Source organism: Gigantopelta aegis, chromosome 4 (genome assembly GCF_016097555.1).
Source record: "Gigantopelta aegis isolate Gae_Host chromosome 4, Gae_host_genome, whole genome shotgun sequence".
NCBI classification, from domain to species: Eukaryota; Metazoa; Mollusca; class Gastropoda; order Neomphalida; family Peltospiridae; genus Gigantopelta; species Gigantopelta aegis.
Window position 1 is genome coordinate 60,392,846 of NC_054702.1, and position 20,340 is coordinate 60,413,185.

The 20,340-nt window shown below is 37.5% G+C and overlaps 2 protein-coding genes across 2 annotated transcripts; both read left to right on the plus strand.

Annotated features, from left to right (window-relative positions):
* The first annotated feature begins 10,075 nt into the window (after positions 1-10,075).
* On the plus strand, positions 10,076-10,405 carry LOC121369924 (neuropeptide-like protein 30). The gene has a single exon (XM_041495007.1). The coding sequence runs from the start codon at positions 10,076-10,078 to the stop codon at positions 10,403-10,405; it is 330 nt and encodes a 109-aa protein (XP_041350941.1).
* A 1,509-nt stretch (positions 10,406-11,914) lies between these two features.
* On the plus strand, positions 11,915-19,890 carry LOC121369925 (acanthoscurrin-2-like). Its single transcript, XM_041495008.1, has 2 exons — positions 11,915-12,144; positions 19,749-19,890. The coding sequence occupies exons 1-2, from the start codon at positions 11,915-11,917 to the stop codon at positions 19,888-19,890; spliced, it is 372 nt and encodes a 123-aa protein (XP_041350942.1).
* Positions 19,891-20,340: the final 450 nt, after the last annotated feature.

Genomic DNA, 20,340 nt, shown 5'->3' on the forward strand with positions numbered 1-20,340 from the left:
CCGAAGACACTGTCTAAAGAATATTGGTATAATACAGTATTAAAATATTTAAAGTCACATCAATCACATCAAGGTTATACACAGAGCAGAAAATATATTTACCAAAGTCCAACGGACTAACGTTCCCTCGGAGCCTTCCTATTCGTTCTCCCGATATCTCTAAAACACTAGCTATTTATTATAAATCAGAATTCGCCTGGGGATACAAGGAAGTACCTCACGTATCATCTCATATTCTACATCTACTAGAGTCGGTATATTTCTCTCTGATCGTCAGTCTGGCTGTCGCCAACCGCGAGCAATCTCCTGGCCATAAACAGCACTACCGGAGATAATACGTAACTACTAGCCACATGGCCTCCGCACCTGGCTGAGGGTGTGTATTAGGCGTACCGATCGAGGACGGTCGCGCAGAAGTCTTACGTAACAAGTTGCCCATCTGGGCTACGGGCAATAAACTGCACACGGCCCTCTAACACAATTAAAATCGCCACAGGCGAAACAAATTTAAGAGCATGTTCCGTGACACACCCCCACCTCAAAAAGGATATTTCCTCTACTCTAAGAATAGGGAAATATACTACATTAAAACAAAAAGGGTGCGTTAACCGACGCACACGGGCATTTATAACACATGTAATAATAAGGTGACTACCAGTAATCACACTGAGTCTCTGAGTCCCTGGTATACAAATAAAATATATATAAACAAAACAGAAATAAAGAATGTCAACACATTATCATAACGTTCAACTTCGGGACAGGGCATCAGCGATTACATTGGATGTGCCCTTGATATGTCCAATGGTAATTGGGTATTCTTGCAGAAGAAGACTCCATCTCAAAACTCTCTGGTTGGAGGCTTTCATTCTGTGAATGAAAGTAAGCGGATTATGATCAGTAAAGACCACCACTTGGTGCACTGCCGATTTCACGTAGATCTGAAAATGCTTCAGAGCTTGTACCATGGCCAAAGCTTCCTTCTCTATAGTGGAATAGTTCACCTGGTGTTTGTCAAACTTTTTCGAGAAGAAACTTACAGGATGGTCCAGTCCATTTTCGTCTTCCTGGAACACCACAGCTCCAGCTCCCACGTCACTTGCATCCACAGCTAGCTTGAACGGCATTCGGTAGTCTGGTGCTGCCATCACGGGAGACGAGTAGCGCCTCTGCTTGAGACGGTTGAATGACTTCTCGCATTCACCTGACCAATGGAACTTCGTTTCCTTCTTTCTCAGCGTCGCACGTTTTCCAGGTTTTCTCCGATAGGCATGCTGTCGACGCGGTGTAGCGTTGGGTTCCAAGCGCACATCTTGGCTTAAGGTATTGGTAACCGTTGGAAGGTCCCGACAAATGGAAACATTGTCTTGTATCAATGTAGTCAGCTTTGCTCGCTGGGGGTTCAAGTCTGCTAGAATCTGGCCGTTGGCCAACTTGACCTCTGCAGTCTTGACGTCATCACAGGAAATTGAGTGTCTCTCAATTTGGACCGGTCTCTCTGGAACTATCGGCAGTCTGTCAAAATAACCTTTTAGCAAATTGATGTGACAATACCTACTTTTCCTAACCCTATCAGGAGTGTTTATCACATACCCTGTCTCATTAACTCGTTTGTGCACAACATAGGGCCCAAAATACCTGTTCGGCACAGAACCCCGTTTAATGGGAAGGTACAGCAGCACCTTATCCCCTGGTTTAAATTTCCGACTCTTAGCCTTCCTATCAAACACTGATTTTACTTTGCTCTGAGCATGGCTCAGTTGCTTCCTAGCCTTCCTATCCCTAACTCTCCTATTCATTAATACTCCCTTGTCCACAGTTAACAAGGTAGTGCGAGCTGCCAACAAACTTGGATCAGCCCCCTGCTCTAGAACTAACTCTTGTCTATTACAAGGTAAGTCCCCTCTATCAAACACAACTGGTTCAATTACCCTCTGCGGGAGATCAACAGGTTCCACCACATTTAATTCGTCAGTTGACTTATCTACCATTTTACTGATAACCTCATCCACTCCAATTTCATGGCTCACACACGTATCAGACAAATCACAAATATCCTCTAGGTCCCGTACTAACCTACTGGCCATAGCCCTAGTCTTTACACACACAGGATAACTAATCTCATCAACCTCACACTCTTTTATTGGTAACGTGCTGTCTTTAATTAACAGTTGGTCACATTTCGGCTGACAACACTGACTAGTCAAATCATTTCCCAACAAAACTCCTATGTTTTCAACAGGCAAGTCCTTCACAACACCCATAACGACTGGTCCCGTCACAAACTTCGAACACAAGAAAACCTTATATAACCGGACAACCATTTTTTCTCCAGTAACCGAGGTTAAAGCCAAACTACGTCCTATGTCTGAATTTTCAATACCAGCTAAACTCTCTTGCGTGATCAAACTCTGACTACACCCGGTATCTCTATAGATTGATATAGCCTTAGGACACAACTCTTGTTTCACATCACAAACCATACCAGTGGACACATACGGATTTACTTTCTCTGCCATGGGACTAACCATTAACTCTCTCGCTAACGGAGCTGACCTCACTAAACCGACCACTTGCGCATTATCGCGTTTCCTTTTAAAACAGTCCCCGATAAGATGGTTATCCTTTTTACAGTAACTGCACTGTGGATGAAAAGTTCGTGCATTGGCTGATAATGCAGGTCTATCCTTACTTTGCCCACCAGGTGCATTCCTTACCTGACTAGCTGACCAACTAGATGACTCTCCCCGATAGTTACTTTCCCGGGGAAAACCTGGCTGAAATTTCTTCTTATCACCCTGTTGTAAAGAGCTACCCGGTACTGCCTGAGCTTTGTGCCACTATGCCTGCCTCCTCTATCTTTTTGACATCACGATCCTCTAAATGAATACGTAAGCTAACTGGTAATCCATTTTTAATGTCCTGTAAGATCAACAACTCCCGTAACTCGGTATATGACTCTACCTGATGAGAAACAACCCATTTATCAAACATCCCTGCCTTCTTAGCCACAAACTCACTATAAGACTGACCCTGCGTTTTTCTCAACTCGCTATACCGTAAACGATAATCCTCAGGTCGTAATTCATACGCCCTCAACACCGCAGCCTTAACCAGGTCGTACTGACTTGCTCGCTCATCACTCATTGAATTATAAGCTATACTAGCCTTCCCCTTAAACTTAGACACGGCTAACAATGTCCACTTAGACTGCGGCCAATTTAGCTGCTTAGCGGCCCGTTCAAAAAGTTGAAAGAACATATCTACCTCCTGGTCGTCAAATACCGGCACTGATCTATAAGCCTCCGACATGTTAAACCCATTTCCGGCTTCTCGTCTGACTTCTTCAGTATTCAACTTTAACTCATGTTCCACTTTTAATTTTTTCTAACTGGAATTCTCTCTCTCCTCTCTCTCTATGTCTCTCTCTCTCTCTCTCTCTCTCTCTCTCTCTCTCTCTCTCTCTTCTCTTTCTCTATCTCTATCTCTCTCTCCCTCTTCTTTTTCTCTATCCCTATCTTCTCTTTCTCTATCCCTATCTCTATCCCTCTTTCTCTTTCTCTCTCTCTCTCCTCTCTCTAATCTCTCTCTCTCTCTCTCTCTCTCTCTCTCTCTCTCTCTCTTCTCTCTTCTCTTTTCTCTTTCACTCAAGCTTTTTAAAAGCTAATTGTTGTTCCACACTTAACTCATTTATCTCTATCTCTGGAACAATCTCATTGTCTTCCATAACTGGTCTATCACCAAAAACTTCCTGGATAATAATTGTCTTTATATCACCTAAGGTTTTTGCTGATGTTAAATCAATTTCTCGCTCACCCGCGATTTCAACTAACTCGGCCTTACGTGCTCGCTTAATCTCCACTACACTGAGCGTAGGCCTATCCAGCAAATTCTTATCCATGTTTAGATATGACGCACTTATTATTAATTAATTTTCTAGTGAACAACGTGCTACTTCTGGTACATTTGTAGAAATAATTTATAAAGCCCCCATTTACAAACAATACTTTTTTAAAATATGCATGTCCCGTTTCAGATCCGGGACGAGCGCCCCATTGTTCTACTCCTGTCACGGGGATTCTATAATTCCCGTAACCGAATAAAACACGATTATCAAAATGTCTCTCCTACTTGTATATCTATTAGATCTCTCTGTAACAGGCTGTTAAACCCTAGTATGGCTCGTCTCTAGGTATGATCAGAGATACGATCTTATATAAAGTATATATTAATATAGCACGTTAGTTCTCTAGAAAACACAACAAAAACACAATACACTTTGGAATCTGTATTAATCTACGCTGACAAATGTACAGCCGTAGTAGTTAATTAATAACAGCAATAATAACAACCCAGAACTGATCACTTAATTAGTTAATCTCTAGGTGTCTAGTTACACAATATGCGAATCACTTCACCGTTACACCACACCCACACGTGTGATAATTGAGAAACGCTTCCAGGAGAAGTTAATTAATAAAGGAATTACAACACCATTCCTAACTGGTTAATTTTTAATTAACCCTTACTACTCGTTCAGTAACGTGTGATAATTTAGAAACGCTTCCAGGGGAACTTAATTAATAAAGGAATTACAGCTCTATTCCTAACAGGTTAATTTTTAATTACCCCTTAACTACTCTTTCAGTAATCTTGTAACACAGAATTAATACTGGTATCACAATAAAGACAATAACCTACAGTGTACCTAGGTCCGCTAGGATGACTGGCTAAGCTTTATATTACCAAATACTCGTATAATGTTAGAACAAAAAGTCTACGATTTACTTCGTCAGATGACCGAAGACACTGTCTAAAGAATATTGGTATAATACAGTATTAAAATATTTAAAGTCACATCAATCACATCAAGGTTATACACAGAGCAGAAAATATATTTACCAAAGTCCAACAGACTAACGTTCCCTCGGAGCCTTCCTATTCGTTCTCCCGATATCTCTAAAACACTAGCTATTTATTATAAATCAGAATTCGCCTGGGGGTACAAGGCGGTACCTCACGTATCATCTCATATTCTACATCTACTAGAGTCGGTATATTTCTCACTGATCGTCAGTCTGGCTGTCGCCAACCGCGAGCAATCTCCTGGCCATAAACAGCACTACCGGAGATAATACGTAACTACTAGCCACATGGCCTCCGCACCTGGCTGAGGGTGTGTATTAGGCGTACCGATCGAGGACGGTCGCGCAGAAGTCTTACGTAACAAGTTGTCCATCTGGGCTACGGGCAATAAACATCACACGGCCCTCTAACACAATTAAAATCGCCACAGGCGAAACAAATTTAAGAGCATGTTCCGTGACAAATGTGATAAAAAGTTAGATGATAAGATTAATAACCTGAACACGTTTGGTAATAAAGCATGGTGGAATATTGTAAACACTTAAAAAATCGAGGTATCATTAGGTCTACTATACCGCCACTAATTGTTAACAACAATATCCCCTTACCAAAAGAAATTGCAGATACTTTTAATCACTTTCTTATTGAACAATCTACACTAAATAATCCAGAACCTGTTCTTCTGGAATCTACCAAGTATGCCAAATGTTTTAGTAGTATAACACTCAAAGAACAAGATGTAAATGATGTTTGAACGTCTATTGATACAAACAAATCAACTGAACCAGATCATGTTAGTAACAAACTTTTGGAATTCATATCACATGAACTCACCTCTCCTGTGACACGACTTTTTAATCTAGCATTAGAAAAAGATAGCTTTTATTATGAAGGTTTTAATAACAAAATATCGATCTAAAACTAACCAACTTGCATTCACATGACATCATATATTACCAACGACATAATACTCCCCATGTTAAACGCAACAGCGTCATAGCCTATATAAAATTAATAGACTCCATCATATGTGGTCATGTGGGATAGAAAAAGTATACCAGATTTGGCGGAAATTTCGACCTAGGACGAGGAATGCCGAGTCCCATGGTCGAAATTTTCACCACCGAGGATGTACTTGTTCTATCTCACATAACCACATATGATGGAATCTTTTTCTCTCATCCATTCGGTTAAAAAAGCCATTATTTTACACGAATAGACAAAGACTGCTCAAGAAATAACCTTTCTTATGTGACCATTTTATCATAAATAAACTACACTATCATATTTATCATGTTTGTTTTATGTGTTAAATAAAATTTAACACTACAAATTAAAAAGATAGCTTTTACAATGAAGGTTTTAATAAAAATTAATAATTTAAAACTGTGTCACCATCACCATCTCACATTAATATGACGCCATGTATTACTAACGACGTCATGCTAAACGAGTGCGCGTGATATCCCACGTAGGGTAGAACTTTCTTACATAGCTTTCTTACATCGGATAGCTCTGTCCTTTATACCTGAGGATGAGAGAAATATTTATTCCGTATGGGCTGATTTCATGGAATGGGCCTGTCTTGCATAGCTAGTGTTGGGAGAAAACGTCGGCAGTGAATATCAGAAAGTATTGGATTGAAATCACATATCTGGAAATATTTTATATATGCTAGAAGGGAAATGGAGGTAATGCTTTAGTCAACTACAAATGAGTCTTTACATGTAAATGTTCCCAGATGTTTATCATTGCGAAAACGGCCATTTAGTAGACTTACACATGTTTAACAGCTGAACCAATATTGTTCGTTTTAATATCTTGTCTAACACTAGTCCATATTAAACTATGCATGCTGCACTATTCAAATATTCACTCACAATTTGATATAGATCATGCAAGTCAGCAATATCACAGTCAGCAATATAACCAGGTAAAGTATTGGTTTTGGCATTCATATCAACAAGTAGTAGAATGTAATCGGTCTTGACTTCCTTGTTTTACAGTGTAGATGGTTTCAGCATTATAATAGTTTGAGTTTTCAGACTTACTGCACCAATATGTAGATCAGATAAACCGCACCAATATGTAGATCATCATGCAGTTTTGTAAATATTCTCTCAGCTTTACACCAAAGTAAATATTCCTATTCAATATCTAAAAATAACACAAATGTTTCGGTTTTACGGTTTCTACAGGACTGGACGTAACCTGGAATATCAATAATGTCAACGGAATCTAATTTTGTCTCTACAAAACACACAATGTCATAGTTTTTAACCTTTTGTCGAAGACCACACACATTTAATGAGTTGTTAGCATACTTTCCTTTTCTCCGTTAACATTCCTTGTTATGATAGCACCTGAGCTAGTGTCTGTGCTATTTTTATTGATAACCTATATTTAAAAGAATGTAAACAATGTATCATGATACTTGATTTTTCAAGAATAGTATTTATATGATGTTTTCCATTGGTCCGTTTCTTGAAACGCAAACCCTTAGTGTTTGTAACTTTTTACTTCAGATACTTGTTGATTGTTAAAATTTAAATTCAGATGAACATGTTAATTTTTACGAGTAAATAATTATTTGTTTTTAGAACTAAATTCCACTAGCCATTGGTCTGTTCTCCTTACTAATTTTAGTTAAATCGCGATTTAACACTGTTTCACAAAGATGAAAAGGTATTATTTTATGATTAATTTAATGTAACTTATAAAGGACAATACACACAACTGGTTACTTCCGGTTCGTTTACACACATAACCGGAGTTTGCCAATTGAGTATTTACTCATTAACTTTTACAAACGACATGATGAACGTTTTAGCCAGCATGTCTCACCGCTAGTAAAGCTGATCTGACCCACAGCACTAACTAACGACCGCCGGTAGTAGGGGTGTATAGTAGGTGTTGCATGTGCCTCTTAACAATGCCGGAAGTAACTACTGAGCACTCCCCGAAGTGGTCAAACTAAGCTCACAGCTAAAAACAGCTGATCGACAAACTCACAAAAGACATGCACCTGTCGCGGTTGGAGAGACAAGGACTGGAATGTGGAGGTGGACAGCGAAAGAAGTTGAAAGATAGGAGGATTTGCCAAATCGTGAAGAAATGATATGGAATTCAAAGGAGACAAAGGAAAGGGGACAGTTGAAGAAATAATAATAATAATAATAATAATAATAATAATAATAATAATAAAAACTAGTAGCTTAAGCTGAAAAAGGTTTAACTCTTCTAAAAATTAGAATTAGAAACTTGAATATACCTATAGACTGTTAGCTTAAACTATTTCAAAGCACAATTGTCCCCATATACCCATATGGATCACAAATCTGGAGATTCGGCAACATCCAAATTATTTAGCAAATATAGCTAAATTGTCTAAGATATATTGAGGGTTAGAATAAATACTCCATTACCAATGCTGTATGTCGAATACGGTATTTACCCTTTAGAAATTAAAATAAAAACTAGAATGCTCAGTTTTGGGGATTCATTGATAACAGGTAATTTAAGCAAAATTGCAGATATATTATACAAATACATGATAAGAAATGGAACTGAACAAACGGGTATTTTCAAATGGTTAGCTTACATTAATCACACTCTAAACAAACTTGGATTGGGAAAGCATTGGCTAAGTCATACTATAACTAATAAAAAAGTGTTTATAATTATAGTATCTCAAAGGTTAAAATACCAATATCTGCAAGGCTGAATTCGATGACATTGTATACGTTTGAAAAGCATCTTCTTCATTTACCTCATAAAATGCTAATTATTTTAAGTGGTGTCCAAACAAGTAATAATGTTTTTACCTATGGAACCTGCGAGATGGCAAACGAAAAGACAGACTATCTCCTCTATGTAACACCAATCTACGTGATGAATTTCATTATCTTTTTCAGTATCCATATTTTGATAATAAAAGGAAAGTATATATAGGTTATTACTAGGCATAACACCATCAAATGGAAACAACTTATTACTTCTACAAAGGTGTCCTTTATTTAAACACTATTTATTTAATTCTGTGTTAAAAGATATTTTTTAAAAGTACATATTTCGAATTATTGTATACGATTCGACCTCTCCCGCCGTAAGGTTCCATCCAATAGCTTTTGATCATGTTCACAATTTTACTGTCCCAACAAATTTTCAATTTATTATTATTCTCTAATTTTAATTATGGTCTTTAGTTGTGATAAACGTGACAACACTAATCATTTAGAATATGCGGATCACATTGTTTCATCGTTACACTAACTCATTAATGGCGTGGTTTGACCCGCTCCCCGTCTCGCTGCAAGCAAAATTATTTTGTGGGGTTTTTTTACAATGTATTTGTTCGTGGTAACATAACTCCACTCCCCCCCCCCCCCCCCCCCCCCCCCAATTTAAAACAAAATCAACTATTAAATGTCAAACGTGGGGGCGGATTTACGAAGTCTTTATATTTTTTAAACGTAAGTGTAAGAAAATGTAGGCTTCGCTTCGTAAATTCGGCCTGTGGTTTAGAGAGTTAGATAAGAAACTCACTTTAGCCACGATAGTATGGATGTGGGAACTCACTTTAACACTAAGGGTGTGGGAACTCACTTTACCACGATAGTAAGGGTGGGGGAAACTCAAATTAGCTACGATAGTATGGGTGTGAGAACTCACTTTAGCCACGATAGTAATGGTGTGGGAACTCACTTTAGCCAGGATAGTAGGGGTGTGGGAACTAACTTTAGCTACGATAGTAATGGTGTGGGAACTCACTTTAGCCACGATAATAAGTAAGGGTAAGGGTGTGGAACTCAATTAAGCCACTTAAGGGTAGTAGGCAACTCAATTAAGCCACGACAGTAAGGGTGTAGGAACTCATTTGAGCCACGATAGCAAGGATGTGGAAACTCAATTAAGCGACAACATTAAGGGTGTAGGAACTCACATTAGCCACGATAGTAAGGGTGTGTGAACTCACATTAGCCACGATATAATGTGTTTGGAAATTCAACGGCACAACGCAAAAAGACCGGTATTCAACTTGAAATCCTTGGACTTTTCATTCTACACAATCTTTCAGTTGAAAACAGTCTTGAATTGTTATATTTTTGGCGGGGGACGTGAGCCCTTTAAAAGCGTGTGACTGAAACATATTTGTTTTATTACTTAACTTTACAAAATCGTTTCATACCATATTTTCCAGATTTTCAAAATGATCAAAGCCGTTATTGTCGCCCTTGTCGCCTGTCTGGCTGTCGCCTCAGCCATTGGATACGGATACCCCATGATGTACGGAGGATATGGAATGGGAGGATATGGATACGGCATGCGAGGTTACGGCATGGGAGGATACGGACACGGAGGTTACGGCATGGGAGGATATGGACACGGAGGTTACGGCATGGGAGGATACGGACACGGAGGTTACGGCATGGGAGGTTACGGCATGGGAGGTTACGGAATCGGCATTGGAATCGGCCACGGAGGTTTTGGAGGTTACGGTTACGGCAAAAAATGTAAGTTCTACGGAGAAAGTCTATAAGCTAAAGTATTATAGTCTTCACATTGTTAATCAATTTCTTATTTTGTTTTACTTTCACATTAAATTATGAGATTATCAACAGATATAGACTGGGTATTCGTTGTTTTTGTTTCTTCATTTGACGTGCGTTCGTTCATTATTATTATCGATTAAACAGTGACAGCTTTATGACCAACTGGTCGGTAAGCTCGTTGATTAAAATATTCTAAAAATTACACAGTAAAAATGCAGACCAAAGCATGTCAAAAACAAATATTTATCTATGTTCCCATGAGTATTCATAATATTCGTACTTACTTATTTTACTTGTTTGTTTCAGAAACATCATGATATATTATTGAAGAGAAGCTACGTGTAGTTACGGTTTGTCATTTGTGATACAAGATGGACATTGTCACTGGTTTTGTTGTTATAGTAAATAAATAATTGTAAATACATATTCGTTGAAGTTTATTGCATAATAGGCATATTAATGTTTTATTTAACGAAGCACTCAACACATGGTTATATGGCGTCAAACATATGTTTAAGGACCGCACAGATATTGAGAGAGGAAACTGGGCTGTCGCCACTTTATGGGCTACCCTTTTCGATTAGCAGCAAGTTAATTTATATTGGTTTATTTAAACCATATATATTACTTCTTTAGTTATGATAAAATTGACAATACTAAACACAGAATATTCCAAAGACATACATTGTTTCTCCGTTTGACTAACTCATCACAGGCGTGCGTCGAGCTGCTCTCGTCCCTGCTGCAAGGAAAATGGGGGGGGGGGGGGGGGGGGGGGGGGGGGTTTCAATATATTTTTCGTGGTAACATTACTCAATCACATGCACACTCACCCCCTCTAAAAACGACCATTAAATGTCAAACACGTGGAGACGGTTTTACCGAAGCATTTGTTGTTTCGTAAACGTATTTGCAGCTATATTTAGTTTTCGCTTTGTAAATTCAGCGTGTGGTTTAGAGAGTTAGATAAGAAACTCACTTTAGCCACCATAGTAAGGGTCTAGCAACTCACTTTAGCCACACTAGTAAGGCTTTGGGAACTCACTTTATCCACGATAGTAAGGGTGTGGAAACGAACTTTGGCCACGATAGTCAGAGTGGGTGAACTCACTTTAGCCACGATAGTAAGGGTCTGGAAATTCACTTTACCCACGATAGTAAGGGTGTCACAACTCCCTTTGGCCACGATAGAAAGGATACGATAGTAATGGTGTGGGAAATCACTCGCGCCACTATAATAAGGATGTGAAAACTCACTTTAGCCACGATAGGAAGGGTGTCGGAACTCGAGCTACGATAGTAATGTTGTGGGAACACACATTAGCCACGATAATAAGGGTGTGGAAACTCACTTATAAAGCCACAACGAAATATGACCGGTCTTCAACTTCAAATCCTTCGACGTTTCATTCAACATGGGCCATTATTCATCATTGATGAAGTCCCGTTAAAATCTTCACGAAATCGTTTCATACCATATTTTTCAGATTTTCAAAATGATGAAAGCCGTTATTGTTGCCCTTGTCGTCTGTCTGGCTGTCGCCTCGGCCATTGAATACGGATACCCCGTTATGTACGGAGGATATGGAATGGGAGGATATGGATACGGCATGGGAGGTTACGGCATGGGAGGATACGGCATGGGAGGTTACGGCATGGGAGGTTACGGCATGGGTTATGGAATCGGCATTGGAATCGGCCACGGAGGTTACGGCAAAAAAATTAAGTATTGGAGGTTACGGCGTTTACATGAAATTATTTGACATTAATGTTATTTTCAACAGATATAGACATGATATTCGTGATTTTCGTCGGTTCATTTCTTGTTCGTTCGTTATTATTATCGATTAAACAGTAACAGCTATGTGAGCAATTGGTCGATAAGTTAGTTGATTTAAATATTCTAAAAATTTATGTTTATAATGTTCCTTTTTATTACACTCTAGAAATGCAGACCAAAGCATGTCAAAAAATCAGTATAGGAACAACAAATATTTCTATTTGTTCCCATGTGTATTTATAATATTCGTACTTACATATTTTACTTGTTTTTTTTTCTCAGAAACACCATGGTGTATTACTGAAGGGAAGATACGCGTAATTGTGGTTTGTAACTTGTGATACAAGGTGGACATTGTCATTGGTTTTATTCTTATAGTAAATAAATATTTGTAAATACATATTCGTTGACGTTTATTGAAGAATACGCAATTATTTAACTGTCTTGAAACATGGGTTGATGGATGTATGAGTGTGTAGATGGATGGATGGAAGGAAGGATGGAAAACGTTGATCAATGGATGGATAGATGGGCGGAATAATAGGCGGGCGGGAAGGTGGGTCGCACACGAGCTGGGGAGGTGAGGCTTGAATGTGTATCAAGGAATACGTTCACATATAAATTTGTTTTAAAAGAGTCCCTCTGTTTCATATGTTGTGCTATGCATAGTGAAAGGACATATATGATCATAATGGGCACACAGAATCGGGAAAGTATCATACATTGGTGTAACATTAGTGTTGGTCGATTTGGTTCTGACAAACCAATGACCTAGTCGGTACTAAATATGAGTAATCATGATTTGACAAACACAAAATGACGTCATGTAGTTTATATTAAAACAGTTTGCGTATACTACTCTCTGTTTTCAATATTCATTTTGAAATAAAATATTATTTTAATACAATTTATTGTAGTTTTTGTTTTTCTAAACAAAATAAGTAAAACTTTGTTTTTGAAAATAAGCACATAACCAGTCTATTTTTAGACTCAGTCGGACAAACACAGACAAGGTGTTGAAAGATTTCCTCTTCGAATCTACATTGCAACAGAAACTGAGTACAACTGTTGTGTCCTGATTAGACAACTAAATAAGCATGAAGTCACTGGACATTTGTGGAAAGGGATTCGATTTTATAATCAACTAGTAAATGTTATTACTAATTACTTTATTCAAAATAACAAACTGCAAAAAGGAAAACATAGACATGAAAATTTAAAGTTTGTTTTGTTTAACGACACCACTAGAGCACATTAATTTATTAATTATCAGCTATTGGATGTCAAAACTTTAGTAATTTTGACATATAGTCGTAGATAGGAAACCTGATGCAGTATTTGCCTTAGTAGCAAGGGATATTTTATGTGCACCATCCCACAATACGAGAAATAGCCCAACATGCCCACAGACTGGGATTGATCCCAAACTGACCGCGCATCAAGCGAGCACATTACCACTGGGCTACGTCCCGCCCAATATAGACAGGAAGGTACACACGTGGTCTTTGATATATATATATATATATATATCAGTTGTGAATCCTGCGATAACTTTCGATCCTACAACCCATAACACTTTAGACGACCAATCTACCTCTGAGCCGCATGCCACCCCACCACAGATACAAACAGACACAATGGCGGTCCCAGGAAATATTTTAGGGACGTACACGATCTACATAGACACGCCTAAATAAATTCAAGTTGACATATTTAGAGATGGATCAACCTGCTTCGGACGAGGAGTCTGAACGACAAAACCGTAACACGTGATCGCCACACGGTGCAGAAACATGGTTGGAAGAATGGATGCATGGATGAATGGATTGGTGAGAGGATGGATGGATGGAACGAAGGATGGAAAGAAATGGATGGATGGGCGGAATGACAGACGGGTGGACGGATGGGTCGTACAAGTGGTGCGGAGGTGGTGCTTGAATACATGTATCACGGAATACGTTCACATATAAATATATATCATGTGCTTCCTCGATTTTTTAAGAGTCCCTTTATTTCATATGGACAGTGAAACTGGTGTTTAAAAGACATATATTACCATAGCGGGAACACAGAACAGAGGAAATAAAATTCATAGTTTCTCACAGATAAAGTATCATAGACTGGTGTAACAATATTATTGGTATATTTCGTGCTGACAAACCAATGGCCTTGTCGGTATGTATGAGTCATCACGATTTGACAAACATAAAATACCGTTATGTTGTTTATATTAAAAGAGTTTGCGTTTACGTGTTTCTGTTTTCATTGTTACTTTTTTAATAACATATTATTTTAAAGTAAATAATTATAGCTTTTTTGAAACAGAATCATAAGAACTTTGTTTTGAAAATTATTATATATAAGACCCGTCAAGCGGATGTCTTTAGATTCAGTCGGACAAACACAGACATGGTGTTGGAAGATTTTGCCGAACAGCAGTTGTTGAAAGTTAATGGAAGCATGACTTGTTGATATTTCCCTTCGAATCTCCATTGTATGGGAACAACTGTTTGTCATTCAGAAATTCTTTCTGATTGATCTACTATTTAAGCATAAGCATCACCAGAACGTTTTAAAATATGATCGATTTTATAATGATCTATAAATGTTATAACCATATTTTTTCTTCAGAATATAAACTATAAACATTAAACAGGCAGAAAGGTACATACATAGGTTTTTTATATACCAATTATTATGTCCATCGAGAACGATCAATATCTCGACCCATAACACCTCAGACGACCACTATAACCGCTGAATCGTATGCCCCACCCGTCACGCGCGCGCACACACAAACGCGCGCGCGCGCGTGTGCACACACACACACACACACACACACACATACATAAACAACCATTAATAGTAAATTTAGTAGGTGCTGGGTTTTTCATCTTCTGAGCGAAATAGCGGTAGGCACCGGGTTCGCATAACTTTGTTTGCATAACTTAAATATAACCTCCACATGTATATTTTTCAACAGTATACACACATGTATGTGTTCTGAAACAAGATATATTTAATAAATTTTGTCTGTAATAAGTTATCTGATAACTTAGAAATACCTCGCTTAACAGTTCTTTAAAAGTTCAGTAATCCAAGAGCTTGACGATTTTGCAGCATAACTACTTTGTGTTGTAACTTACTCTCACAGCCATCCTAGACAACATATCAAACATGTACATTTATATATGTTGAGGAATGTGACTAATTTACATAAACTAAAATGACCACCATATGACATATATGTTATAATGGTATACAATTGTATGTGTACCAATACACGATATATTCAGTAAAGGATGTTTTAAATGATTGTATTTTATTCATAATAACTTACGTGATGACTTAGAAAGGCCTCCATTTATTTATAATATAAGATGGTTTTCATTTTTCATGGTGGACACCAACATTCCCATTGAAATAACTGTTCCTTAAAATTTTAAAGTGATCTGAGATTTGGTAATCTTGCAAAAAAAATATTTGTTTTGTATCTTACTCTTAAGACTATCCTAGACAACATATAAAAAGGCAATTTGATGTAAGTGGGGGAAAGGGACTAATTTGCATAATTAAATATGGCCGTCACATTACATAGTTTTCAACAGTAAACAAATGTATGTGTGCTGAAACGAGATATATTTAGTAAATATTCATTTAAATGCATTGCATTTTGTCTCTAACAACCTACATAAAGACTTAGATAAATCTCCCTTAATTTAAATTTACATTTTTTTCAAGATGGCCACCAACATTAACATTGAAATAACCGTTCTTCCATAGTGATCTGAGATGTTGATAATCTATATCATTTGTGTTTAAAAACATAACAAGTATAGTATAGTATGTCACATTGTACATTACTGAGTTCCACATATAACATGGTCTTACTTTTCATCAATTAGCCTATTGACTGAAGACAAAACCGAAATTTGTGTGCCTAATTAATTTCCATTTGTTACATGCAACCACCCGTTATTGGCCCACTTCTTCCATGTGCGCCATTGTGTCATAGTCTGTTTTGCCAGTGCTCCAATAGGCATTTGAAATTACACATGAATAACGGGATTATATCTATTTACACTGAAATGGATTTCTCTATTTTCACATAATGAGTATCTATAGCGTACAATAACGCGAATGTTACACTACCTTACACTCTGGATTATTCAGTAAATTATTAGTTTCATACATATATAGTAAAAAGAAATTAATCCACATGAATCATTTTTCAAAAACAAATTCTGCTCCCTAGTCATGTAGACTTCATATACCTGCTTGACACACATGGGAATTGTTATTTATATATCGATTTGATCCATATACTTAAATACTTGTATGTGCAACGTTGCACATTTGATATTCCTTTGGTACTGCCTTAACATACACTCGTCCAACAAATCAAATCTGAATGACAAAATGTTAATAGTTTCAAAATGATATCACACAAGGCATTAGTTCGGATGATGTTTTGGCAAGGTTGTGACTGTTCCAATTATTAGCACTTCCAAGGACAAGACATCCATCCTACCTGCATTGTGATGGCATGCTCTTATGCATCACTGTTAAAACAGGGATGATAGCAGGATCTTGCAAAAATAGAGCATACCTTTCCACACAAGTGACACTCAATATGAGCCAATAGTTGTGATACCATTTGCTTTTATCTAAACAATGAAAATTCTGTAGAAGAATGTTTAAACATCATTAAGAGGTATGTAGAGTCAGAATGTGGTATGCAGACAAACATCAGCTTATTGGCCATAGATCATAGTTATTTTCCCATTTAGTTGACGAAAATCCAGAAATGTATCCATACGCGTACGAGACAGGGGGCGGAGGGAGGATTAGTGCCCCCACCTCTAGTGCTAGAGAAATCATTATACAGCTATTCGGGCAAATTGTGCTAACCTGAGAAATATTTACTATGTTTTCTCACCATTCGAACCTTAAAATTAGTTGTAATCCATTTATATGTGTAGTGATTCGTTTGTATTCCTGTATAGCTGTTTGGGAATTTTCGTTTAATTTGGGTAAAATGAAGCCTACCTCCTAAACAAATGGGAGCCCATACGCCTATGGTATACGCACAAGTAGTCTGCTGTTTAATTATGTTATGGCAGACAGCTTTGTAGACGCAACTATTAGACTGAAGTTGACAGGGAAGAGCATGTAGTTTGCAAACGTGTAACTTGTCAAGATTTGTTTGTGATAAGTCCAGCCCATGCAAATGCAATACTTTAGCGGTATGTTTAAACCAATATCCTAAGAAGAGCTAGACAACATGAGTTGTCCTTTTTAGGATATGTTGGCTCCAGACAGGCAAAGGCACATACAAAAATCGACGGTTCTATTGATATTAAAAAGGTGCTACAGACAATAATGCTAGAAACATAGCCTATAGCATAAATAATTGTGATCTATGACCTGGTATAGCCTCTACATGTCTATCACGAACTGATTTGACAGTTTTCAGGAGTCCTTGAATATTTCAACTCTGATGAAACAACTTATGTACAAGAATGATATGACATAGTGATACTGGCATGCATTGAGCTTGCCCTAAGATACCTCATAAATTGTGATATGTAAATACCAAAAGGTTAAACAGAAGACATATTACTTCTGAAAAGCTGAAGTTATCTTAGACTGGATGCCAACGTCGGTTTGAATGGCTATGTATGTACCAAGATATACAGCAGATTTGATACATTTAGTGGGGGTTTTCTCTGTCTTGCAAATGTGTCTTTCTTATTTTGTATTTCATCTACCTTGTGTCAAAATCACTTATCACATAAACTATATGTGACTTTTTACATGTCACCATTCACAGCTGAACATGCTGGTAGAGAAATGACCATTGTTTGTTCCGGGTGGCATATATATCGACCTCCTGATGATCGTCCTATAACCTACACTCACCCACCCCAATCAGTCCCTTTAATATGTGCATAACTGTGTACTATAATCTGAAAAACTAAACTTTTACCTTAGTCAAAATTCGTTTTTCTGTTGACATTTGACAGAGTCATACTGCTAACATGAAGCAGTCATATGCATTGTTTATATGTAGACTGCCATCCACGAGGACGAGGCATCCTTCTTGACTGGTTATGCCGATTCAAACCTGCACATGACAGAACTCCGTGGGTATATTTATACAGTTCTGATGGCATACAGCTGTAATGCTACGTGTTTGCCGCTTCTTCTCTGCAGATATGTTCTTCTTATTTGCTCACATATTGTCTTCCTATGTCAATTCAAGGATCATAAAGTTTAATAATGAATGAAAGGAAGGAAGGAAATGTTTTATCTAACGACGCACTCAACACATTCTATTTACGGTTATATGGCGTCGGATATATGGTTAAGGACCACACAGATATTAAGGTAGGAAACCCGATGTCGCCACTTCACGGGTTACACTTTTTGATTAGCAGGAAGGGATATTTTATATGCAGCATTGCATTAATAATGAATGGAGTAATGTTGAATTTTATGGACTTTTGTCATTTTCAGTCATATTCACTCTCATTCTAATTCTTGGTTCATATAATGTATATGTTAATTGAATTTGCATTTTTTATTTTTATGTGTCACTGTGTTTAGGCAAAGAAGATGGTTTATAAGATAGAAAAAAATATTTATTTGCTCATGCGTTTCATCAGTTGGCTAACTTAAGTCGATAAAATCCAAAGCTAACGGTGGGCATAACACATCATTTATGTCATTTTTGTAACTAAATAATTAGTTAAATTGTCAGGCTTTCCTTGTCAATATTAGTAACACTAACACAAGTACAGTGTTTGTACATATCTACATTTATGTACGATTGGGGGGGGGGGGGGGGGGGGGGTATATTGGTACCCATTTTGTACAAAGGCAGTCATCTTGAATGATACTTTTCATCCATATATCTCTGAACTAATTTTAAAGAATATCTTTGAATATATTTCATTCATTGCCCTGATAATTTCATGTATTTGTTCACTAAATTGGGTGTGCATATATCTGTGCTATGTTGTTCAGGGATGATTCTGTAAGCAGATGCAACAAAAATTATTTTTGATGCAATCTCTTCTAGGTCAAACCTTATTTTGATTGTAGAATATTACGTAAATGACAGTACATCGTGCAAATGACAGGGATAACAATGTCAGGTATACTAGGTTGATTGCAGGAACATCAAACAAATGACATTATGTAACTGACAAGGATATTAATAAAATAAATGACAATAATATCCTTTTCGCGGAGTTATTTATAGCTAGAAAACAAAACTCAATCCGAATAAACCTAAAAATGTTGCTGTGTAGAACGCGTCTGTTTTAATGATATTGCTATGCATAATCTTTATTAGGTAAATATAAGCTAAAGGAAAGGGAGTGTGCAAACATTATAACATATTTCAAAATAATACATCGTTTATAACAGCTAAAATTACCTGTTAAATGTCATGTTCTGCATATCGAATATGTTTCTGGTTGTCCTGGTTTGTAGTAGTTTTTACTTTATAACATGTTTTTTGTACATACGGATACGCTATACAGACACGGAGGTTACGGCATGGGAGGTTACGGCATGGGAGGTTACGGCATGGGAGGTTACGGCATGGGTTATGGAATCGGCATTGGAATCGGCCACGGAGGTTTTGGAGGTTACAGTTACGGCAAAACATTTACGTTCTACTGAGAAAGTCTATAAGCTAAAGTATTATAGTCTTCACATTGTTAATCAATTTCTTATTTTGTTTTACTTTCACATTAAATTATGAGATTATCAACGAAAATTCTATTTTGTTTTCTTTCTGTTCATTTCTTAGTCACTTTCTGGATTGGTTGGATAGTATCTTATTTCTTTAACAGTCGGTCTGTACGTTTTAAGCACAGTTTAACCACACCTGATTTGTTTGCAGTGTAAACATATGATTCATGACAACTGGACCGAGTACTCTACTTCTGATCTACATCATGAGCACCTGTACAAGACAGTGCTCGAGCTTAGTGCACATTTAGACAACCGAGACAGTATGCGCTCATGGATCACTCTCAAAACAGTGGTGATATTAGTTGTTCGTGGAAACAAAGCATTTTTATCCCCACTTGTAGCACCTGCTATTAGCACAGCCAGTAGTTGCTTCTG